Raw genomic sequence first — 25311 nt, forward strand, 5'->3', positions numbered from 1 at the left:
GCTTATTCATCTGTGAGAATGAGAATGAGAAAGCACCCTGAGCTCTGGCAGAAACGCATCGTGCTGCCAGGCAGCAACACCTACCTGGTGTCGGTCAGGCCCGTGCCGGCTCAGGGTTTGAAATGGCTGCTGGTTCCATTCTGCAGATGAGCAAAGAGAGGCTAAGAGTGGTAAGTTACCACGGGCTGGGGACGGGATATGTGGGTACTAAAGTGTATGTGAGGTCAGGTGCCTGGGGTATCTGGGAATTACTACAGGAATGTGGATTGCTAGGACTCTGCTATCCCCTCACCCTTTTAGTCTCCTGGCCCTTGCACTTTTGGTATGCTTGATTGGAGTTAGGGTACTAGACTGGAATTCTTGGGGTCTGGGAGCCCAGGGAGGTTTCGCAAGGGGCTGTTTCAGCAGCGGTCGGGAGTGATCTTAGGGTAGTAAAGTGGGTGCCAGGGAGGGCACAGCTGACTTGTGGGAGCATAGGAAGTATGGGCTACAACCCATTTTCCCGAGTGGGGTGCAAGAGGGCAGGGCAGTAGAGCTCAGTAGGGTGGTATGGTCTTCAGGGAGGAGAGACCTGGCAGGGAGTTTGAGCTCCGCTGAGTTCTAGCGCTGTCACCTTTGGTAAGTTACTCCATGCCTTTGCAGTCTGCAGAGCAAGTGCGTGAGGGTGCGTGAGTGTGTGCGTGAGTGTGTGTGTGTGTGAGAGACAGAGACAGAGACAGAGAAGCGCTGCCCTGGATTCTCCTTGGAGGACAAGCTCTTACTTTGCTCTTGGCCGGCTGGAGAGTGGCCGGTTTGGGATACCACCTACCCCTCACCCCTACGTTCCACGTTCCACTGTACTCCAGGTGCACCCACTGGAGGTGCAGGGAAGGCCTTGTGCATATCGCCTGGCGGGGAGTGCCGCGGGATCCCCGGCCTGCCTGGGAAGCAGCCCTTGTGGTATGGCTTCCACGACCAAGGCCCCCGCCTGGCTGCTGGGCAGGTCCTTAGCGGGGAGGGCCGGGCGCGGGATTGGCTGGCGTGTGCGCCGCCCCCTCGCACACCAGCCTGGCGGGGCGGGAGCAGCCGGCAGCTGGCCGCCGCCTCTGCAGTGCCTCCCTCGGTGCGCTCCCTCGGCGGGGATAATGGGAGGCCCGGCGGCGGCCGCTGCAGTAAAGGAGGCCGGCCGAGGTAGCGCGCAGGGCCTGGAGGGGAGGGGAGGCTGCGTGCAGGCCGGGAGCGGGGCCGGGATCTTGAGAGGCCTGAGAGCCGAGCAGAAAAACAAAACACTAGAAGGCGCAGGGGCCCATCCGCGCTCGGGAGGCAGCTGGAGCAGGAAGATGGTCCCGTCCAGCCTTTCTTCCCCCGGCCCCTTCTCCTCCAGTGCGCTGGGGCCTGTGCAGGACTGCTTTGCCGCTTGCCTGCTACTAGTCTACCTCACCAGTGTCTTTGGCTTCTTTTGCAGGTGGAAATAAAGGCTGGTGAAGGAGCAGGGCCTTGGGCACAAGGGGCGACTGTCAAGGTACCCTGCGTGCTTGCGTGTGTGCGTGCGCGCGCGCGCGTGTGTCTATGTGTGTGTGTACACACATGTGTGTACATGGGCGCGCGTGGAGGGGGTGAAGTGTTTGGATTGGATATAAATGAAGGGTCTCCTCTGGCGATCTCTTAATCTCCGTGTGTGTGTGTGTGTGTGTGTGTGTGTGTGTGTGTGTGTGTGTAGAAGCAGCTGAGGGGGAGGGGCGGCGGGAGTGTGGGCGGCCAATGAATTCTCAGGCCTGTGTGGGTTTTGTTTGGATTCTTTTTGCTTTCTCAGCTGGATGGTTTGGGTGCAGTTGGGGTTTGGTTGTTTAACTCTGTGTGTGTGTGTGTGTGTGTGTGTGTGTGTGTGTGTGTGTGTTAAAGACATGCAACCTACTCTCCACCCCTGCCTCTGGAAATCTCTGGAGAATGGCCCTGGCACTGTTGGTTTGCATCCAATCTGCAGAAATCCCCGGGGTGTGCGCGTCGCAGGGAGGGAAGGGGGTGAAAGACAGTAAGGGGGAGGGAGAATTGCACTCCTGAGTCTGAGCTGATAGGGTGTCATTAGTCATGCTGCTGTCACCATGGAGATGGCTGGAGAGAGGAGAGGAGGTGGTGGGGGTGAGGATATTTTGGGTAGGGTGGGGGCTGATGCAACATCATGGCTGGGAAGCCAGCGGGTGTCTGCTGTTATTCTGTGCTACTTGGTGTCTGGGAGACTGGGAAGGCAGTGTTCCCAGGTGTAGGGGAAGCAGAGAAAGGGGCTCTGACCCATTCCAGGTGGGTTTTCAGAGGGTGGAGTGGTGCATTTGGTAGGGGGAATGGAGAGTCTGGGGAGAATCTGACCACTAAGAAGCCATGACTAATCCTTCTAGGCTGGCAAGGACCAGATCAGTAGACTTCCTTCAGTTTCCCCCGCTTTCCAGGGCTGGGGGCCCCGTCTTGAGTTTGTTATTACTCAGTAGTGACCTCTGGCCTGGGAGGTGGGGGACTGGGACAGGAAAACAGTGTGGCTGTCTCTTGAGCAGAGACCAGGAGTGAGTGTGGGAAAGGTGGGCAGACAGACCCAGCGGGGCTCCCCTTTGCATTGAGGAAACCCGTAGCCTGGTTGCTTAGGTAGCAGGTGGGCGAGCTATGAGTGTCCCAGCATGCTCTCAGTCTTTCCTGCAGAGCTGCCTCCTGCTTCCTGGGAAAGCTGTGGGAAGCTTTGAGGAGGTGCTGGAAATGGCACTCTGCCACCTCACTGTCTGGGTGGTGACGCTGACAGGGTGGGGCTCTGCTTCTTCCTGTGTGGGTTGGGGGTTCCTGGGCTAGCTTACAAGGTGGATCTGAAGCCTAAGGTTATTCCCTGGCCTCTTCCCAAGGAAGTGTTTAGGGGAAGGACATGGGTTCTGCTTCAGAAACAGTTTGTTGGGAAGGAAGAGCCAGGTGACCTCAGCTCTCTGAGGGGGCTGGCATGCCGTGGTGAGGCTGGGGGTTGTTGGTAGTCACCTGGGAGGGACTGCGGAGACCCGCGGTACTGATACTGTTTGTGCATGGGCTTCCGGGAGAGCTGTGAGCTCACGTTGGCTCACTTTTGCTCCTGCTGTCTTTTCTTGGGAGCCAGAACCCACAGCTTCCCACCTCCGCTTCCCGTGGCCACCCGCTACTGGCTGGGGGAGTTGTCACTGGGTACACTGTCTCAAAAGTGTGCGCACTGGGAATGTTAAGATCATGAGGCGAACTCTTCTGTCCCCCAACTCGAATGAAAGCAGGACAAAGGATGGAGGCAGATGGGATCAGGGAGGGGTAGCGCTCTCCTCTGAACCTGCCCCCTGCCTGCCTGCCTGCTGTGGTGTTGGCTCTCCTGGCAGACCAGCTTCCTTGCACTCTGCTAGGGTGCTCCCTCCTCTACCACCTGTTGTGCTGCCCTGGATCTGGTGAAGATCTTTTGGAGGCTTCCAGCCTAGTACCTGAGCCGCAGTGTTAGGAAAATCAAGGGCTTCCCCTTCCCTGGGCACAAGAGCTCCATTCCTCCTGCTCCGAGCTTGTATCTGTGCTTGTTTGTGCTGAGTTGCCTGCCTGTGAACCATGGCTTCCTTCCAGCCTTGATGCCACTAGAATCAGGTCTGAGCCCGTTTTGTCCCTATATTTTCTACACATTGGATTTTCTTAGGTGGCCTGTTGGGGGTGAGAGAGTTTTGCCCAATCTGTTATCAGGTCATGGTAGAAGAGCTCCTCCTATGGTCAGGATAAAGGGAGTGTGTATGCATGTGTGTATGTGTACAAGTTCCCACAGGACGGGCACGGGAGGGGCAAGCCCCAAGGGTGAATGGTGTCCAGCAGCCAGAAGAAATAATGCATGTCTCGTTGTGTGCTAAGTGCTGCCAGGAATATCCTGATGCGTGGGTGTGCACAGTGCCTGGCACGGCCACAAAGCTGCGTTTGATGAATGCAAGTTGCCGGTTTACTGTATATTACGCTTTATGTCATTTACCCGTGATATCCCAGGGAATATGCCATAGCATAGTCTCCTGTTGCTGCCTCCTCACCTCAGCAGCCTGGACAGAAGAGAGTGGCCAGTGCCGAGAGTACCAGGCTGCCCTGTGTTGGGGCTCCCACGCTCTGCCTCATGGGAGCACTCCACTGGATAAGGATGTCTGGAAACTATTTTGGTACTGGGCCCAGGATCTCTGCCTTCTGCCTTTCTTTTGACTATTTCAGAAATGCCTGTTAAGGATCTGCTTCTTGACTCCATGCTTACTCTCGATCAGCCCTGTCTGCTCTTTTCTGCCTGCGTCTCCGCTCTTTGGAAGGTCGGGGAATCCCCTTCTCTGAGGTCACTTACAGGCAGCAGTGAGGTTGAAAACAGGTGGACCTGTCATGCTGGAGCAGGAAAGGAACCAGCAAAGAGGATGGCAGGTTTAAGTTGGAATGGAGAGATTGCTTCCCATGCTTGGAGGAGCCGGCGTTAACCACAGAGCTCAGTTCTGCCTCTTTGGCGAGCCCTGTCCATCACAATGCAGGAACCTGGGACTGCATTCTGAGACCACCATGATGGCCTGTTGTCCTTTTGCTGGGCTTGTGAGGAGCGGGGTCTTGGGTGTTCATCTGCTTTTAGCTACAGATGGCCACTTCCACTAGAAATGGGCTTTGTGGTTTTGCCAGGTTCCCTCCCATACCCTGGAGGCTGTGGCAAGTGGTTTGGCTGGCTGGGGGGTCAGAGCTGGGAATATGTCAGAGGCTTTGTTTTGGCTCAGCTTTTGGGTCTTCCAATCCTCTTAAGACCCCTTCCATCCCTGACCTCTTGGGGTTTTTGGCCTCATTTCCTCCCACATCCAGACATCTGGCAGTCAGCAGAACTCCCTGTTTGCAGCATCTCAGTGGCTTCTGAGGAGGTGGTGACTTTCGGGCTAATCTAGACTGGGCAAACAGGACAGGGATGGCTTGCATGAGTAAAACCCGTAGCTTACAGTGCTAGCCAGGACCCTGTCCTCATCCCTGCCTACTTTTATCTCCCATTCTTTGTCTCTCACCATTGGCTGAGCATTCACATGTCCCAGTACTAAGTACAAAATAGGAAAATAAAAGTTACTATTCGAGCCTTACAAAGTCAATAGACGTAAGAGATGTGACTTAATTACTTCAGTCATAGGTGAGGAAACCAGCATTGCCTGTGTTTCCATGCAGTTAATATGTTTGGGCTCCACGGTGTTTGGGGCACATGAACTTTGCACACACCACAGACAGAACCTCTCACCTCATGTGTGCTTGGATGTATTAGGCTTTCTTTTTAGCTTATCGAACCTCAGGGGGCTTGGAATGAAGAGTCAACATGGCAGCCTTGTTGTTAAGGTTAGTGCTTCCAGGATCTGTGGTGGTGTGTTAGGGTCCTGTGTTCTGAAATGGATAAGGAGGAAAGAAAACTTAGCTTTGAGACGCAGAGAAGGCTAGGTAAAATACTGTGCCCAGGCTGTCCATGTGAACTTGAAACTACTTCCAGTTCATCAGGCGCTAGAGTCTCCTGGCTGTGGTGGTACACACCTTTAATCCCAGCATTTGAGAGACAGACAGGTGAATTGCTTGAGTTGAGACCAGCCCAGTCTGTATCGTAAGTTCCAGGAAGCCAGGGCTACATAGTAAGACTTTATCTGAAAAAGTTTGGGTTCTAGAACGGGAATAATGTGGCTCAGTCGAAGAGCATTTGCCATAGACTCTCGCTCTCCAGCACTGCCAAAAAAGAACAGAAAAGGTCACCTTGTAAGCACTTACCTGCATATAGTCATATGTGCCTGTAATCTCACAATTGAGAAGTAGATGCTAGCCTCGATTGTGTAGCTAGGTTGAGGCTAGCGTGGGTTATATCAGACCCTATCTTTAAAAAAAAAATAAAGTTCTGGCCTTTATAGACTTTGCTGCCTAACTAGCTGAGAGCGTGAGCAACAAGTAGCCGAGTTTCTTTGTTACTTGGATCTTGGGCTTTGCCGTTAACTGGGAGAGTCCCTGGCCTTCGTTTCTTCTGTACAGCAGAGGGTTTGCCTTCCAAAGTTAGTTGTTCTCAAACTAAATCTAGAAACAGACCAGATTGTCTTTTTAGGTTTTCTTCCTTTTTTTAATTTCTAAGACTGGGTTCTGCTTTGTAGAGTTAGCCAACAATTTGTATGGTTTGTCTGGGGTGTTCATCCGAACATCCCGTGAGCTGTTCGCAGGGCGGTTCCCATGCGCTTGCTCTTGGATGTCCTGTAACTGACGGCTACTGTGTGTGTGATGCGGGACTGGGTCAGACTGGACAGCAGTGTTTGAACTTGCTCCTGGCGGTGCACGGGGCTCTTGCTTGCGTGTCCACACCCTTTCTGGACAGGGCCTCCTCACTCTTCCTCACACCACGTTTGTTGCAGAGTCTCTTAGAGCAGCCAGAAGACTTACTTGTACCTCAGATCCTGTAGAAAGGCTCCTTCCTGCATGCCCAGGACTCTGCTGGTGCAGTTTGAACACATGAGCCCCTGAAGGGTGTGCCCACCCCCACCCCTTTGTGTGGATGTGTGCGTATTCCTGGAGACCAAACTTGACCTCATACATGCAGGGAAACCATCTACTGTAATATCCTCAGGCCTCTTTTCGCCCAGGCTTTTAATTTATTCTGGAGCCCAGCAGGCCTGAACCTTAGAATCTTTCTTAGTCTTCTGAGTAGCCAGGGATACAACCCTGTTTATCAGGTCCAACTTCATTTATGATGTTAAAAAAAGCTTAAGCTATCCTCTGTGGTGATGCTGAGGATTGGACTTGGGACTTAGTGTGCAAGCATTCTACCGCTGACATCTTCAGGCCTTCACATGATGAGCCTTCCTAACCTAGAGGTGCAGCCCTTTCCTCTTGGGCTGCTCTAATCCTGTGATTGTTGTAAGGATGGACGCCCCAGTCATCTTGGTAGCTTGAGCTGAAGTGCCTTGGCCCTACTTTCCCCAGCTGAGGCTCTTCAATTTTTTGTTTGCATTGTTAAACATTCAAGTAAAAATGTGAATTTTTATCTTAGCTGCCTAGAGAAAAAGGGCCCAGATTGTCTTGCTGCAGAAATATTACTTAAGGGACCAAAATGCTGAGTGTAGGAGGATTAGGGTCTAAGCAAATCCTGGCTGTGTCTGGCCAGGAACTCGTATGCCCTTGGTGCTTAAGTAATTGGATTTCTGAGCCCCGCCCCCACACATCTTCATGAGTAATCCTGACCTCATGAGCTCTGCTTGGAAACAAAGGCACTGAGAGGGTTTACAGCTTGTCTCTATCAGAGAGCTCCCCAGCTCTGCCCTGGCGACTGACTTTCCCACCTCTGCAGCATACCCTGCCCTCTCTCAAATGCTTATCCCAAAGGGACATTTTTTTTCCTGACCTGCAGGCTTTGTTCCCAGCGCTGCTAAACAGTTTACTAGAGGGACCGATGCCTGGCCTGTCGACTACCTTCCTGTCCCTCAGGGAGGCTCCATCTCAGACCCTGCTAACTGCTCTGCAGAAGGGGACAAGCAGGGAGGGCAGACACACCTGTCACAGGCAGAGGTCGTGAGAAGGGCTGTGGGCCGAGAATCTGCTCTGACTGCAAACCTTGGGAGTATTCCTTAGACCAAGTCAGGTCTGCTGGCTTGACCAGGGTGCAGAGAGTTCTCTCTGAACCTCCTGGTCCTAGAGAGGGGAGACTAGGTCTTCAAAATATGAGTCATTGATTTCCTGTCCCCCAGCTTCTAGGTTAATGGATTTTTGGTGGAGCTGGAGATGTTCCTGTCCACATTAAAATATCTATGTTTTATATAATATAAATATATATAATGTATATACATATATAATTTTAAAGGGTCTAAGCCATAGTTGGTTCTGGAGCCAAACATGATCATGGCCTAGGAGCACAGGTTTAGGTAACCCCAAATTCTGTGGCCCAATGTGGTAACTGTTCCATAAAGTTCTTTCTTCAAACTGAGCAAAGCCATAAATCAGAAAGCTTTACAAATGTACTGTGGGAGCAGCAGGCAGGCTGCAGTGAGGTGGAGAATCTCTGCTGCAGGTCTTGGTGCTATCTGATTACATTCTTGGGTTTGGGGCTTGATGGAAGCTGTTGTAATCGTGTATTCCTAAAGAATGTCCCTAGTAGTCAGAGGGTGTTCGGTCACAGAGGAGGTCAGTAAATGGCTATTTAGGGGCTAGGGTGGCTCAAGATACTTTATTTTTTTTTTTTTTTTTGTTTTTCGAGACAGGGTTTCTCTGTGGTTTTGGAGCCTGTCCTGGAACTAGCTCTTGTAGACCAGGCTGGTCTCGAACTCACAGAGATCCGCCTGCCTCTGCCTCCCGAGTGCTGGGATTAAAGGCGTGCGCCACCACCGCCCGGCTCAAGATACTTTAGCAATGGACCTGCAACATTTCCAAACTCAACCGCCTTTGAAGTGTTCTAATCAGTCAGGCTGATAGAGTGCGCAGTGTAGATATGGTTTCTTTCTTCATGTCCCATGCCCAAGAGCTGTCCCTCTGGTTTTCTCCGCGTTTCTCTAGCTTACTCTTCTCTTCTCCGCACTAGGACATTCTTTAGGGCCTCAGCCCACCCTTGTCCCCACTGCTCATGCTTTAAGCATTGCTCTCTCCCTAGTCTGAGCACGCTTTGTGACATGACCAGGATTCCTTGGGTCAGAATCATCTAGGAAGAGTACTGTGGGCTGCCTGGCCAAGATAACCATATGTTGGGTCACACTTATGGGTATGGGTATTCTGTAACTTACAAGTATGGGTATTCTGTAACTTACGGGTATGGGTATTCTATCACTTATGGGTATGGGTATTCTATAACTTATGGGTATGGGTATTCTATAACTTACAAGTACGGGTACTCCATTCTTATGGGTATGGGTATTCCAGACTGAGATAGACAGAAGAACGTGGCATGGGGTCCCATATAATAGTGCTGGAAGGTCTCCGTAGGTGACCATGTGGGTTCTCCCTCCTTACTGGCCTCATCCCACATCTCTGAATCTAGTCTTATCCCGTGGTGGAGCTCTCTCTGCTCACCTCTGCCCTATGGCCTTTTCTTCTGTTATTTTTCGCTGGTTTCCTGTTTTCTAGCTGTGGGCTTCCAGAGGCATCATTTGGCCCCTGGGTAGTAGTTAGGGCTTAGCTGTGGGGTTGTGTGGTTGCCGTGGCGTGTGTCTTGGGGCTGTCCTGGCAAGGAAACCAGTCTGAACTCCTTGGCTAGGAGCCAGAACCCAGGGTTCTGTGTCCAGCGTCACTGGCCCTAAAGTCATTTAGGAAGCCTGGTGTGTTCCACATTTGCGTGCCCAGGACTACACACACGTGCACTTGCGTGCATGCTCACGCTCGCATACACAGTCATCAGAATGATACCTTTGTTTCCCACTAGCTCTCCGACCGAGATCTGGGGAAGTGGAATACGGAGGAGGAGCTGGGTGGGTGCCAGGACACTCCGTCCCTAGACACTCCCACCCCAGCTTCCACCACGCAGGCAGGGCCTTGCTTCAGCTTGTCTTGAGAGTCTACAACAGCCAGTCCCTCTGGTTTAACAAGTTTAGCAGCTCTTGGCCCCTGCTGCATTTTAGAATGATCTGAGCAGCTCTTCAAAGAGGGGATGTTGGTGTTAGTGTCTGGGCTCCGGATACTCTGATGCTGGCTGAGTGGAGCAGACCCAGGCGCTTCTTGAGGCTCTCCTGATGGTTAGAATATGCAGTCGGGCTTGAAAGCAGTTGCCTCAGTCAGTTTGGCCCTGCGTGTTTCCCATACCTGTGGGTTGCACCCAAATGATAGGAGTCTGGGAAAGTTAAGATCAGATCATCAGACACTTTGTACAGGATTGAATGTCCTGTCCCATGAGACTGATCTGTGAGCTTAGCGATTATTAAAGTGTGATGTTTAGAAGGAGGCTCTGGAGCAGGTCATGGAAATGGAATTTTCTCACCTCAGCCTTTAATTTTTAAAATCTTTTTTTTCAGTCTGTATGTGTATTCTCGTGTTTGTAGGTGCGCATGCATGTGTGTGCATGTGTATGGAGGCCGGAGGCTTACTCTGGTTGTCGTCTTCCGTCTGCCTCTACTTTTCATATTGAGTCAGAGCCCCTCCCTGGGACCTAGCGCTTGCTGGTCTGGCTCCATGGGCTATTTCTCTGCCTCCAGAGTGCCAGTGTTGCGAGCAGGCATGGCATTTTAACTTTCAAGCTCTTAGCTGAAGTCTAGTACATACGTAGGACTAGTATGTACGTAAGTCTAGTACATACAGTGTGGCAGATTCTCACAAACACACCTTATGTAATCAACATCTGGCTCTGGAAATGACTCTTGCCCTGTTCAAAGTGTTCAGAGTTTCTGTGGCATTTGGGCAAAGTCAGGGTGTGCCATAGTGTGGCAATATATGCTGGCTTTGGGCCTGGAGGGTTTAACTTGGCCTCTGCCAGGAATACCTTTAAACACCTTCACAGACCTGTGTGCTTACCCCGGCACACGTAGGTGTCTTGGCCACTTTAGTTCGCTTTCCACCTGGGTATTTATGCTGCTGCTGATCCCCAATCTTGACTTAAAAATAAAGCCTATATCCTTTCCTGGCCCTTTATTTCTTTTTGTTTTTTTTCGAGACAGGGTTTCTCTGTGGCTTTTTGGAGCCTGTCCTGGAACTAGCTCTGTAGACCAGGCTGGTCTCGAATTTACAGAGATCCGCCTGCCTCCCGAGTGCTGGGATTAAAGGCGTGCACCACCATTGTCCGGCCTGGCCCTTTATTTCTTAAAAATGATACCAATAACAATTATTCTTTGGAAAAACTAGAGGGTGGCAGGGGAGGGAATTTGCTGACAACTTTACCTGGAGTACCTGTAGAGACCTCGTTCTCCGACCCATGTCCCAGTGTGGTGTGGTGGGACAACCCCCGGTCATTTATGAGCACACTGCCCATGCAGGGGTGAGCACAAGGGTAAACGGTTCATAGTTCTGCCCATTAGTTCTTGAGGTGAGTCTGGGTCAGGCGAGGTAGCCAGGATAAATTGGGCCACGAGCTTGACACAGGAGCTGATGTTTCATAGTGGACAGGGCTGGGAATGTGTCCTGTGTTGTGTGTTTGCTAGGTGCTTGAGAACATCCTTCTCTTTAGTGGTAGTGTTTCTCTTCTTATGTGTCCATGAATGGCTAGGGTGTTGCCACTAAGCATGGTGGCGTAGATTACTGAGGTCTCGGGGTTATGTGATTTCTTTCTCTGTCATGTGAAGAAGTGCTCTCATTCCACTTTAATCTCTCCCGTGAGAAGTGGTTAATTTTGTCAATTGAGCATGGCTTGAAGATCACATAGTTTTCTTCTCTTGTCTTCTCTCTCTCTCTCTCTCTCTCTCTCTCTCTTGCAATGACTGTTAACACTCTGATTTGCTTACATTGTGAGATTAACGTGTAGCTGTTGTGTTTCATTATTAGGTATTGGTAATAGACAGTAACTTCATACAGTGTATGGGGAAGTTTTTTATACATTGGTGCACTTTTAAGTAATATAGCTGAAATAATTCCATTCTTGTAGGATTTGAAGACATGTCATGAAACCATGCGGTTTAGTAATTTTTCCTTGGAGTCGTACGCACTGCCCTTGCTCCCCAAGGTCTCCCTGGCATCTTGAGAGACGGATGTTAGCTTTCTTTTCTTTGTCCTGTGCCTGTTGGTATAAAACATTTACCAGGTATTTCTGTCAGTGATATATTTTTAAATTATTCACATAATGTATATGCAGTTAACTGCATTTTATTTCTTCCATACTATGATTTTTTTACTCTCTTCATTCTTTTTGTTTAGATTTGTTTTATGTTTGTATTTTGCCTGTATGTAAGGACATGCTCCATGTATGTACCTGGTGTTCTCCAAGATCAGAGGAGGGCATTGAATCCTTGAACTAGAGTCCTGGATGGTTGTGAGGCACCATGTGGGTGCTGGATGCTACTTCAAGATCAAGTGTTTTTAACTACCAGGTCATCTCTCCAGCCCCATTTTTGAAATGTTTTTATTAGCAAGGGCGAGGGGGTGTGTCAAGATCTGTCTGTGTAGCTCTCTCTGAACGTCTTGGAACTCTCTGTGCAGACCAGGATGGCCTTGAACTCACAGAGATCCACCTGCCTCAGCCTCCTGTGTGCTGGGATTTAAGTGTGCCCCTGTGCCCAGGGATGCATCTTTCTACCTGAGCCTCCTGGGTGTCTGCCAGAGCTTTGAGGTTTCCCTGGGTCTGTGTACACGTTCTGCGCCATCATTGCAGTTGTGAGTGTGCTTTCCCCGCCCCGCTGCTTCCCACTGTGGTGCTAGTGATTGGACCGGGACCTCGCCGCTCCCAGGCTGGCCCTGTACGGCTTATACCCTTAGCCACTGTGGGGCTTTGGTTGCTTTGTGTGAGTGTGTGTGGTCCACTCACCTGTGTGTGCCAGGGGATAATATCAGCTGTCCTATTGCTCTCTTATTCCCTTGACACGGGAGGCTGGCAGTCAGCAGACCCCAACAGTCTTCTGTACCCCACACAGCGCTGGGGTTAGAGGCATGCATGGCCACGCCTAGCTTTTTTGTGTGGGTGCTGGGGAGTTCATCGAAGGCCTTCATGCTTGCAGAGCGAACACTTCCCTGCTGAGCTATCTCCTCAGTCCCAGCTCTTAGGCCTTTAGCTCACTGCTGAAGGCACATTGGAGATGCCTGTTTTATATCAGCTGTCTGTAGTGCCTTCCTGTCTGTCTGTCCCTCTGTGGCAGTACTGTAGTACTTGGGTCTAGGTTCCTTGTGGTAGGGTGCCCATCAATTTCACATCCCCAGCAACTGGCACAAAGCCTAGCATGCAGTAAATGCTTTTAATAAATGCTTGTGGGATCAAATTGGTGAGAGAGACAGTGAGCTTCACATCTTCAAAGTCTGTTGCCTGGGCCTTGGCCAGGAGTGGAGCCTGAAGCAGCTCTGGCTCCAAGCCTGGAGGCTGGGATCTGGGTAACAGATGGGGCATCCTTCCCTCCTTGTCCTGGGTAATTTTCCCACAGGAGACTTCAGGGAGGAGTCTACGCCTCATAATTACCCATAATGACCAGTAACCCTCTTGTCACTCCCCGATCAGGGCTAATCGTGGGGAGACCTGTGCTGTCTGTTCCCAGATGCCTACAGGTAGCGCAGAACTAACTGGTCCTCCGCTGGCTGCAGAGGAGATGATTTTCTGTGGTAGGAAGCCAAGCTTGGGAGGCTGCTGGCCAGGTGTGCTCCCAGCTCTGTGTGCAGGAACCTTGGTCAGGGCGGTATCTTACTTCCTGCTGGTCTGTTCCAGAGCCTGCCCCCCCCCCCCATGGTTCTGAGACCAAATTTCTGCCTGTCAGTGTGCTAGTCTTTCCCATGGTCATTATATTTTAAGCTTCTATTGGGAATCAGGAAATGGGAAACCTTTGTTTGTTTGTTTTTTTCCTCTTTTTCATTTGTATGTGCTCATGTGGCCTGGTTTGTGGAGGTCAGGGGATAACTGGACAGGTCGGTTCTCTTGTTCTATGACATGGGATCCTGGGGATTGAACTCAGATCATCAGGCTTGGCAGCAAGTACTCTTTCCCAGCTGAGTAATCTCGCCAGTCTGGAAAGACACAGTTTCTTTATGTGACTGTACCGGAGTGCTTCTCTGTCCCTTGCCTTGCTAGTTGATGAGATTCAGTCCTCAGGTCCTGGTTTCTGCTGTCCCGAGAGCCAAGGTGATGATGGAGATACTGCCCTTGCCTGGCGATGCTAGGTTGCTGTGGCTCATGAACAAAGGATTCTCTAGGGGCCTACGTAGAGCCCGCAGTCTCAGGTAGATGGGAGCTTCCATTGCTGTGAAGTAGGGGTCAGGATGTCTGTCCTGATGGGCAGAAGGTGGGGTTGGAGGTAGAGATGTGAACAGGTCCTCTATTCCTCTGCTCGGGTTGTACTTCCTGTGTCTGGGATAGCACTTTAACCATTGTCTGGGAGGCCCTTTCTTCTTGTCCACTGATCTCTCTGGCAGGGCAGCAGACTTAGGTTTCTCCAGCTCTTTTGCTCCTCTGTTTTAAATTTTCGGGAACAGCTGAAGGCAAGAGTACACCAGGAATGCTGGGGTTTGGGGAAGGAGCCCTCACCCTATTCTGTCTGTGAGCACCTGAGTGGGCGAGATGCTGTGTGCCAGGTGGCCCCCGAGGGTCTTCTCCTGGCAGCCACTGCTGTATTCCTGCCAGCCCTGGAGGTGCCGATCCCTCGGGGAGCAGGGCAGAAACTGACAGATGAACCTCAGTGAACCTGTGGAGTTGATCCAAATACTTGCTCCTGGGCAAAACGCGTTCCGACAGAGGCGCTGTGGTGCTGGGCCACTCTGGATGGGTCTTACCATAGGATGAAGCTTGCTTCTACCCTTACCTGTCTGTGCACTTCTTACCCTACTGTCCTCTGGCAGCCTGTGAGAGCCATGTTTCCTTAGCTCCTCAGCCATCTGGAACCTTCCCCTCATCTGTGTTCATCTTCATTGGGTCATGGAAGGGGGGCTCTCAGGGCAGTTCCAGTTGAATGGGTCCCCTCACTGTCGGTAGGAAGCTGACTCCTATGCCCCTGAGAGTTTGAGAAACAGGTGGCCTGGGAGCTGACTTGTGAAACACGCGCATACGTAAGAGGGTAAGTGTGAAAGCTGTCACACTTGAGATCTGGCCAAACTCTGGAAATAGTTCAAAGGTTTTGCTGTTGTTTGTTATAAAGAATGTAAATTTATTGCAGAAAAGAAAAGTCCAGGAAGAGGAAAGCTATCCTGATTTTTTCCCATTTATAACTCATTAATATTTTGGTCTTTCTAGAACAATATTTTTCATTTTAATGTCTTTATTGAAATTTTTTACATTACCAAAGTCATACATGTTTGCTGTATGTACTGTTTTGTAATGGGATAAAATGATATAAAAAAAAGTCTGCTTTTTCCCCCCTACATTGAGTTGGGATATATGTGTGTGTGTGTGTGTGTGTGTGTATGTATGTATATATATATATAATATATATATATATATTATTTGCGAATAGGTTTTTTTGCTTATTTTTATTTTGTGATGATTTTTATAAATAAGAGACCTTCATGTATTGTTGGTATCAACTCTTTACCTCAGGAAAATATAGAAACGTCGTTTTTTGTTTTTGTTTTTCAAGACAGGGTTTCTCTGTATGGTTTTGGAGCCTGTCCTGGAACTTGCTCTGTAGACCAGGCTGGCCTTGAACTCACAAAGATCCACCTGTCTGTCTCTGGAGTGCCAGGATTAAAGATGTGCACCACCACCACCTGGCTGTAAATGTCTTTAAGTAAGAGTTTGGCTTTATTCTGCCAAGCTTCTTAAAAACAAACTTTAAATGTCTGTGTGTGGGCACATGTGCCAGAGCACATCAGGAAGGTCAGGGACTTGTAGAAGTCCTTTTCCCCTCCACCACGTTGATCCCGGGGATCCTGCTTAATCCCCCTGGTGTCGCATCAGCGGGTGTTACATGCTGAACCATCTTGCCAGCCCCTACTCTGACTGTATGATCAGTCAAGCCCCATCAGCTGCTCCCCCCCGCCCGGGTTGTGACAGGACAGAAAATGGCCACTACTCTAGGAAACTAGTGGGAATTAAAGGGCGACTGGGCAAGTAGCAGTGTCACAGACTTTCTGGTATTTTAGTGTTTATCCAGGTAATCTGGGACTCTTGGTTCATTTTCTATCTAGTTCAGGCCTGGGCTTGGGCCCGGGGCTCTGCCTGCACTGCTGCTGGCTTCTGGACCACCTTTTGCATAGGTAACGGGGTGGGTGGGTGGGGGCCAGAAATGCTCACATCTGACTACTGGTCAGAGCTGCCTCAGGGGCATATTGTAGCACTCTTCTGAGCTGTTTCCTGGGGACACCAGGCTGTAGGACTAAGTCTCATGTCTGGCTAGGTGACTTGGCTAATAGGTAGGCCTGTCTGAGCCCCTAGATTCCTTGTCTACAAATGTGGAGAAATTCTATTTCTTTTAACTCCATCGAAACAGATTGTTGCTGTGTGGCCCCGAGTAGCCCCAGATTCACTGTGTAGCCCAGGCAGGCCTGGAACTCCTGGTGATCCTCTTGGTTCAGCTTCTCCCCTTGCTAAGTGGTAGGGTTCTAGTCATGTGGTTCATCTGTTAGCATCTCCTTTTTAAAACGACCGTCTCGTGGGAGGTGTGCTTGGCTGGACTTTGGGGCAGCCGTCACTCAGGCTCATGCAAGTCACTGTTTTCTGTCCAGCTGCTGCAGTCTTTATTTCTGGGGATTCATCTTTCCTACTTCCGTTCCCTTTCCCCCATACCTCCTTGGATTGAAACTAATTTTCCTCCTTATTTTGCAGAAGTGCTTCTGAGATCAGGTTTTTTTTTTCTTCCTGGTACTAGATATTGTTCTCATTGATACTAGTTTATTTTTGATTTTGCAATTGCAGTTTTGATTTTCTCCCTTCTGACCCTAGGGCTATTTAGGCAGCTTGTTGATAAGGCTTTCCAGATGTTTCTGGGGTTAGAGGGCTTTGAGGGTTGTGCTCCTGGGCTACTCTGCTCAGCATCCTTAGCTGTGAGCTGCTCCATGTGGGCCTTGACTTTCTGGTCAGAGCCTCTGCCTGCGAATGAAGCATCCGGCACACCCTGTAGGTGCCAGAAGAGGAGTGGTTGCTGCCCTGTCGTGGAGGGAGGGAAGGAGTCTTACAGCCAGAGGACGGTTCCCTGTTTCTACACAATGCTCAACTGTGACACAGGTGGCCCCTTTCTTCTCTGTTGTTCACATACCAATCCTGGGCGCGAGGAAGACATGAGACCTGGTGGAGGGGCCTGTCTGTTAAAGAACCCTTTGTCACTGACAGCCTGTGACTTTGACCACTGGCCTTTTTCTTTATATAATGCAGGAAATGTAACCTCATCTCAGAGACTGGAAGGCCTTTTAGGATCACCTGTTAGCTTGCCTACTTTTAAGAATGTGCAATTTCAGCATAATTTCAGTTTCCAAAAAGTTAGAGGAAGACTATAAAGAACTCTGTTCATCACATTTCCTCCCCTCTCTTCTCTCCTCCGTGCTGGCATTGAACCAGCTTCTTCATAGTGTTGAACATGTGCTGCAGTACCGGGTTCACATGCCCGGCCTGTTTCTCCGTAATTTTTGAGTGATTGGAAACAAGCAGCAGAAGCCCTGGTGTCGTCTGAAATCACGTCAGCCGCCAGAGCTGTGGGGTCTGGAGAGATGGCTCAGCGGTTACAGGCACTGAGTGCTCTCGTGGTGAACCTGGGTTGAATTTGCTGCACCCGCATCGCGGCTCACAGCTGCAGGTGATCTGAGTCTTTCTTCTGCGGTCCCCAGGCACCTGCATGCATGTGGTACACAGACAAAACATTCATGCTCTTAAGAAATAATAAAGAGTGTGACTGAAGCCGCCTGTGAATCTGCAGAGCCCACACTGGTGTCGGTGCCGTTCCTGTCGAAGACATTTTGGCCCATCACATACCATGTTCCCATGGTTTGTTTGTTTTTTTTATTTTTTTTAAATCTAAGTTGCTTAGGCTGTCCTCAGACTTGAATTTATGATCTTTTTTCTTGCCTTAGGCTTCCCAAGTGGCTGGGTACAGGTATAAGCCTGTATCAGCAGGCCTAGGTTTTATTTTCAGATTTTTTTTTTTGAGAGAGGGTCTCACTGTGTAGTCCAGGCTGTCCTGAACTTGATCTGTAGACCAGGCTGGCCTCAGACTCACAGAGTTCCAGCTGCCTTTGCCTCCCAAGAACTAGGATTAAAAACGAGCGCCACCACCACTGGCTTTTACTTTCATATTTTTTCTTTAAGTTTCCTTTCATCTAGATTCTTTTTCCTTTTAAAAGTTCTTAGCTTAAGTACGAACCACCTGATCTTGTCTCATCATTGAAGGGCAGTGGAGTTGGTCCTGGTTGGCACTTGGGTGGGAGGAGTTGTTTGTTTTTAAGTATATAATAATGCTGATAAAGAATAGGGGCCCGGCTCAGTAAATGGCTTGCTCTGGGGCGTGCAGCAGGGCCGTGTAAGCGGAGCAGAGGTAGAGATTGGCTCCCTGTACTGGGGCCTAGAGTCTGGGTCACCAGCTAAAGTCCACAGGTAGAGGGGTGGGGCAGGACCAGCTCCAGGAACTGCCTTCCCTGTTCTTGCCTTATGCCCATCTGTCTGCAGTGCCAGGCCATAGCCTGCGCCGCACCCCTTCCCTGGCTGACTTGGTGTTGGCTTGGGATCAAGGCTGAAGCTTGGGAGGGGAGGACTTTAAAACTCTAGTGTCCCCTGAGAGTGGTGCTGGGGACAAAATCTCCACCCTAAGCCAGTGCAGTTATCCTTCCCAGAGGAGGAACACCCTCGAGTTAGGGCTGGACTTTGAGCCACACTCTTCCCCAGCCCCGTGGTTTGGGGCCTCTGGTCAGGGACCTGTTCTCCCTCACCTGAGAAATCTGTCTGAGCGCTGCCTTGGGCTCACCTGCTCCGCCTTCCTTCGCGACTTCCTCCGGGTGCAGGACCCCTGCAGCGGTACATTTGCATTACAAAAGGTCAGTGGCAGTCGACCCTCGGGTTCTCTAGCTGCAGCTCTCACCTGGGTGGTGGGTGTTAAAAAAAGAAAGAAAGCAATTTGTACGTTTTTTCAGCGAATGATCACCCTCACTTTCTTGTCCACACCCCTGCTGAGAGGGTTTCCTCCCTTCAAAGCCCTGTGGTGAACTGTGAGGAGGTTTATCTTTGGTCTGAAAGGAGCCTTCCTCTGGGCCCCTGGGGTGGGGCGGGAAAAGCCTTGGAGTTGAAACCACTTTTTTTTTCTGGCGCTCCAGCCCGTCTTTCTGCTGTTGCTGTTCCCGCACTTGTGATTGTGAGCTGTTCCCGCACTTGTGATCGTGAGCTCACCCTTACAGCAGATGCCCCCTCCAAGTCCTCTTCCTCCAAGTTCTGCTCCTCTAAGTCCTCCCCGCTCCTTGAGCTGGTGCTCTGTTTCTGCTTTGCCTTACAGCCTCTTATGGAATTGGAAAGAAAGGTTTTTGTCTAAAGGCGTTTGCACACACACAAACACACACGCACGCACACGAGTGTGCATATGGGAGTCAGGATAATCCCTGGAGTTGGTTCTCTTCTACCCTGTGGGTTGAAGTGCCAGGCTTAGTGGCAGGTGCTTTTTACCCAGAGTCATCTACTGGCCTGACTTTTTTTTTTAATTTTACTTTTATTGAGATAAAATTCATGTAACGTGAAACTGAACCATTTAAACTACACAGTTTAGGGAGTAGGTTTCAGTATGTTCAGAGTGTACTCCTCATATTGCTTTCTTTCATAGGTATCGTACCTCACCCCCAAAGAGACCCTGCAGATACAGCCCTCAGCTCCCTGGACTCACCTAGCCCTCTTAGTCCCCGTCCTCCAGTAATGATGCTCTCCTGTGGATTTGCCTAATCTAGACATTTTTATATAGATGGAGTCATAAAGTGTGTGACCTTTTGTGTCCCTCATTTTTATGCTGTGCGTTTTCAAGGTCTGCCTGTGTATAACAGTTCACAATTGAGACTATCTCATTGGATGGCCAGCCCACATTCTGTTTGCCCATTCCGCTGTGGGTGTCTCAAACCTGTTTCCCAAGCAGTGCCTTGCAGGCCTCCTTAGTGTCAGACCCTGGCACTGTTGTCCTCGCTCCAAGTCTTGACGGGCAATTTTCTCCAAGGCTTGCTAATGCCACCGTGTCTGAGCTGTCATCCAAATGAGGTGAGCCGCGCACTAAGCTGAGAGAAGCCCCACCTGTTATCAGGGTTGCTTCCTACAGTGTCTGCGGCCAGTTTCAAACAGTTTCCCCACAGCCCACCTGGATGGTCAGTGTGTGCTTGAGGACATGGCACCCCAGGACATGTCTAGAGATTGAACCACGGGCTCTGCGCATGCTGTGGTGGTTGAGGGAGAGGGGGGAAGTACCAGAGGCAGGGTTCTTAAATAGTTTAGAAAATATGCAAAGCTTTATGGCATGTTAAGGAGAAATTTAATGTTTAAAAAAACACTGGATATACTCAGTGGTCCCAATTTTTTAAATTAAATGTATGCTGTATTAATCTATTGTAAACTCCTAACTAAATTTTTAAAAAGGCACCAAATCCAAACCGGGCGTTCTCAGTCTCCCTGTGTCCGCTCTTCTTTCCATCTGACAGTGAGGGAAGCCTCCCGCTCTACAGCTCCCAACAACTTCACTGAACTGTTTTTTCTCTTCTCTTTCTCTATGTCCTCACTTTATTCCCCAGAGTTGTACACCGGAGTTTTCCTGGCTCTGTAATGAGTTTAGCATGTGCCTTTGATATTCTCCCAGTTGCCACACGTAAAGCAGATTCACTCAGAGACAAGTCCAGGGTCAGTGGCCCTTTCCTTATGTATTGGACGTAGGCATATGCGCTCCTACACATTTTAGTGATAGAGATGCAGTGTGGGTGTAAGACATTGAAGTAGCTATCAACGCCAGTCCATGAGACAAGGACCCTGCTCTGTGGCCACAGTGTCCCCAGTGCCTCACAGCAATGCTGACTGTATCGAAGAGATGAATGGTTTATACTTCTGTATGGCTAGATGGAGGCGATGTTTTAATGGGCTGGTTGCACTCGTAGGTGGAGTTTTTTCGTGGGGGGCTGCTGCAGCTATGTTTTAACCTCTGACATTCAGTTTTTTGTATGCATGATTCCATGTCATAACTTGCATAACATAGGGTGTTCTGCTAGCTTCATCCGTCTTTTCCCTTGGTATTTAAGGGTTTCAGTGAGTACCTAATCTTCTGTTGTATTGTCTCATAATTTATCTCAGTGTTCTGTTCATAGCGAACCAGCTTTCACTAATCTGTAGAAAAGACGTTTTAGAATGCGATCTTTAAACCTAAGTTCCTAGGCTCAACATTATTATGGGAGGGGTCCTTCTCACTCCGGTTACTCATTTATTTACACACCCAATCATCAGTCTTTTAGTAGCTGAAATAAAAGTAAAGACCCAGTTGTGAGAGGGTACCCTGGCCTGGGAACTAGGTCCATGGGCCTGGGATCAGTGGACTGGAAGAACCTTGTGGTGTCATGTTGGGTGAAGGTGCTGAGCAAAGCTCTTTTATGTAGTTGCTTCAAGATTCGTGTGTGTGTGTCTGTGTGTCGGCCAGAGGACATCCTTAAAGTATCAATTCCACTTTGTATTGAGACACAGGATCTCTCTGAACCTGGAGATGACTGTATAGGTCAGGATGGCTGACCAGGGAGCTAAGCCGCCTATCTCTACTTCCCCAGGACCCCACACCCAGCTTTTTTATGTGGATTCTAGGAACCAGAGGTGCTATGCAAGCACTGGACCAACTGGATCTGTCTCTTCAGCCCTCCTCTACATTCCTGGAAAAATATGGCTCCATTTGAGTCCTTGAGAAAGGAATACGCAGGGGAGCAAGCTCTTTGAGAATTTGAGAGAGACGAAGTATATTAGTAACTTGTCTGCAACTGGGGGAGTTTGTTCTCCCAAAGAATTATAATTGGATAGCAGGGAGGGGTAGGCATCAAGGAGGCTGTGGCTTCCACATTGCTGCTGTTGATGTTGGAGTCGACTTTAATACCACTCGCCAATTTTGAGCTTGGTTAGTTTGTGCCTCGTTTGGCTTGTCTGCCAAAACTGATGTGGAGCCAGATGCACTGGAGGGTTACATTTAAGCCGGAATTGCTTGCTTTGTGTGTGCAGTTTGTACCTTCTGTCAAAACTGTTGGCTTCTTGCTTTTCTTCCTCAACCCTAGTTTCTCTGACATTCCTGAATCCCCTGGGTTAGTCGTGAGGCCATTCACCTAGGCTGACTCTGTCAGGGGACTGTGGTGGTAGCAATGTTTGCTTGCTGGTTTCCTGAGCCTTTTAAGAAAGCTTTCGGGGGTAGGAGGTGGTGGAGAGGCTGGCTGTGAGCAGAACTAGGCGGGACCTCACTAAGCCGTGGGTGCGGGTGCGCCAGTCCAAGGACATGCACTGTGGGGCTGGCCCGAGGGCCCAGTGGCCAGGAGTGCAGGCTGTATGCCTCTGTGTGTGTGTGTGTGTGTGTGTGTGTGTGTGTGTGTGTGTGTGTGTCTGTGTGTGTGTCTGTGTGTGTGTTTTTGCACAGCAGGGATGCAGAGGAGTCCAGTTGTGCCTGAGAGCCACCCTGACAGCCTTGCCTGGCCATAGTGAGCTGGAGACTTTGCCTTCTACTAGTCCTTTGATGTGGTTGGCTGTGTTTCCTCCATACTGGCTGGAGGCTGTGGCTTAGTAGGGCCCCCACAGCTGGGGGCTCTCTGCCAGGCACTGCAGCAGGTTGGGGTTTGAAATTGGCAGCCATGGTACCCATAGCTCATGGGTGAAGGTTTCGGATTCCTTCCAAGGCACTCTTCATCTCCCAGACACTCCTGGTTTCTTACTGGAGTCGTGGATGAGAGACCAGTTTGTAGCAACAGAAACTGCATGAAAAGAGCCCACAAGCCCTGTCTCTGAGCTTCCCTTTATGTTCATAGACTTGTACATGGTGTTTGCCCTCCTAAAGGAAAGTCAAGTATGATAAGCTGAGCAAGAACATTTTCTCCATGCTCACTCTGATGCACGTGAATGCACGTCATACATACGCAGTGATGAGTAATTTTAAAAAGCAAGTTTAATATGCACACTCAGCGGAGTCGAGCACTTTTCCTGTGTGTGTGCCCGCAGTGTCAGATCTGTTGTGCTGTGCACTGTTAAAGGGATGGAGTTAATAATGCAGTGTTTTGAGTTGTTTTCTGCCCCCCCACGAAAGTCTTCACTTCTCCATCAGGAGAACACCCTAAGGATGGGGGTGTGTAGCTCAGTTGGTAGAGTGCTTGCCCACATCCAGGAAGCCTTGGGCTCAATCGCCAGCATAAAACTGGGTGTTGTGGCACATGCTCATCGTTGACGCCTGTGCAAGGTAGTGACAGAAGACCAGAAGTTCAAGGTCATATTCTGTCCGCAGAGAGTTTGAGGCTGGTTTGGTCTTCAGGAGACCCTATCTTTATCAGTTAATCTGTAGGGAACATGGGCATTCTGAAGTGTCATTGTTTTCACTGAACAATTCCTGTGTTTTTATATTTTATAGTTTCTATTATCACCTTAAATGACATATCAACAAATGAAGTGTCATAATTTTTCTTGTACATTAGTATGTATGCACCATATGTCAGACAGGTGAAGCTGCTTGCCTGCGTGTTTTCTTCTAGTCCATCCCTGTCTTTGCCTCGGACACCCAACCATTGCCTTGAATTCAATGTTATCTTTCCTTTGGTGATGTTCTCATTATGCATTTGCGTTCCCTTATGTTTAACTTTGTTTGTTTAGTAGAAATCTTTAGAATCTTTAGAATATATATACATATATATGCACATATACATATACACACACTTTTTTTGAAGGTTAGTCTTTGTATTTTTCTTTCATTTGAGACAGGGTCTTACTATGTCATGCAGTCTGGCTGTGGACTCAGAATACTGGGATTAAAGGCGTGCATCACAGTGCCCAGCATAAGGCCAGTTCTTTGTGTAGGAGAGCAATGTGTGCGCGCTCTCTCTCTTCTCTCTCTCCCCCTCCCTTCTTCCCTCCCTCCCTCCCTCCCTCCCCCCTCCTTGCATGTGGATGTCAGAGAATAGCTTACACGGCTCAAATCTCTCCTGCCGGCTCCTGCCGTGTGGATTCCAGGGACAGCGCTCAGGCTGTCAGCCTGGTGGCAGGTACCTTCATCCACTGAAGCTGCTTATCCTTCCCCACTTTTCCTAATTCATCATAGTCTGTGAGGTCCTTCCCCAGTCCTGTGCTTGGTTATTCCCACTGCTGCTGCCGGCTCTTCTGGTTCGTGATTGGTAAGGGTGTCCACACGTATTGCTGCTGATGGTTGGTGCATGTGTGAATTGTGGACATGCTGCCTCTGGCGTGCGTGTACGTGGTTTCTCTGGAACTGGAACTACAGGGCCACAGGACGTGTATTTGACATTAAACATAGTCCACAGATGTTTCCAGAATGATCGTCCTCTGTCTTGTTTGCTAGTGCTGTCAGGAAGAGCTGCCGCTGAACCCCATGGTTAGTGCTAAACTAACACCCCCGTGTGCTGCTGTGGGCACACGCCATGTGTTTAATCCTCATCGTGACTTCGTGAGGATAGATGGTATTATTCTCCCCTCAATTTACAAAACTACAGAGATTGCTTAAAACTACACACTTCGTATGTGGTGGTGACAAGAGTCTCACTGTGTTATATTTTGTTTGAGTCAGTCTTGCTATATATGTAGCTCAGGCTAGCCTCAAAGTTCAAACCTTCCTGATTCAGCCTATGAGTGCTGGGATTACAGACTTGAACCACCACACCTGGCATCCATATTTAACCATTTTTAAACTTTTTGTTGTTGTTTTGTTTGTTTTTTTGGCTTTTCAAGACAGAGTTTCTCTGTGTAACTATGGAACCTGTCCTGGACTCACTCTGTAGAGCAGGCTGGCCTCGAACTCAAAGAGGCCTTGTCTCTGCCTCCCAAGTGCTGGGATTAAAGGCGTGTGCCATCACCACCCAGCTTTAACTTCTAGTTTATATCTATGTGTATGAGTGTTTTCCCTGCATATGTGTGTACCATGTGTATGCCTGGTACCTGAGAACAAAAGAGGGTTAAGATCCCCTGGAACTGGAGTTACAGATGTGAACAGCCATGTGGGTGCTGGGAATAGAGCCTGGGTCCTCTTAAAGAGCAGCCAGTGCTCTTAACCTCTGAACCATCTCTCCAGCTGCTTGTGTGTGTGTGTGTGTGTGTGTGTGTGTGTGTGTGTGTGTGTGTGTGCGCGCGCGCTTCTGTAGTGAGTACTTTTCATGTTAATTCCCCATTTACTTTCCATGAAGATAAACTGAACACTTTAAACCATTCCTGTGTTTCTGGACCACTCAGGTTGCTCGTAGTTGTTGTTTTTTTTTTCCGAAACAGGGTTTCTCTGTGGCTTTGGAGCCTGTCCTGAAACTAGCTCTGTAGATCAGGCTGGTCTCGAACTCACAGAGATCCGCCTGCCTCTGCCTCCCGAGTGCTGGGATTAAAGGCGTGCGCCACCATCGCCCGGCTGTTCGTAGTTCTTTTCTGTTAATGTGTATGGAAGCTGTTTTGGCGTTCGTAGCATTTTAATTTCTTCTATTGCCTTATTGGTTTTTTTTTAATATTTATTGAAGTGAGACTCGGAGTACTTGGTGATTAAAAATGGTAGCACTGTATGATCAGGAAATGATACCGTCTCTATGGTCAGTGTCCTTATGTCTGGTGCCTATAGAGCTTGAGCTTATGAGACAGGGCTGAGTGTGGGGGTGCTGAGTGTGATG

At 49.5% G+C, this 25311-nt stretch overlaps 1 protein-coding gene across 6 annotated transcripts in view; it reads left to right on the forward strand.

The window, feature by feature from the left end:
- Tet3 (tet methylcytosine dioxygenase 3) overlaps window positions 1–25311 on the forward strand; it is a 108434-nt gene that overhangs the window by 15437 nt on the left and 67686 nt on the right. For 3 of the 6 annotated variants that reach the window (XM_075983722.1, XM_075983720.1, XM_075983721.1), the window contains exon 3: window positions 1445–1501. The exons of 1 other annotated variant lie outside the window; for it this stretch is intronic. In XM_075983722.1, coding sequence (XP_075839837.1) covers window positions 1445–1501 — 57 coding nt within the window. Of the gene's footprint in view, window positions 1–138; window positions 171–1047; window positions 1171–1444; window positions 1502–25311 lie in introns of those variants that run through there. 2 more of the 6 variants (XM_075983725.1, XM_075983726.1) reach the window with 2 other exon arrangements.

Source organism: Microtus pennsylvanicus, chromosome 8 (assembly GCF_037038515.1).
Source record: "Microtus pennsylvanicus isolate mMicPen1 chromosome 8, mMicPen1.hap1, whole genome shotgun sequence".
NCBI lineage: Eukaryota > Metazoa > Chordata > Mammalia > Rodentia > Cricetidae > Microtus > Microtus pennsylvanicus.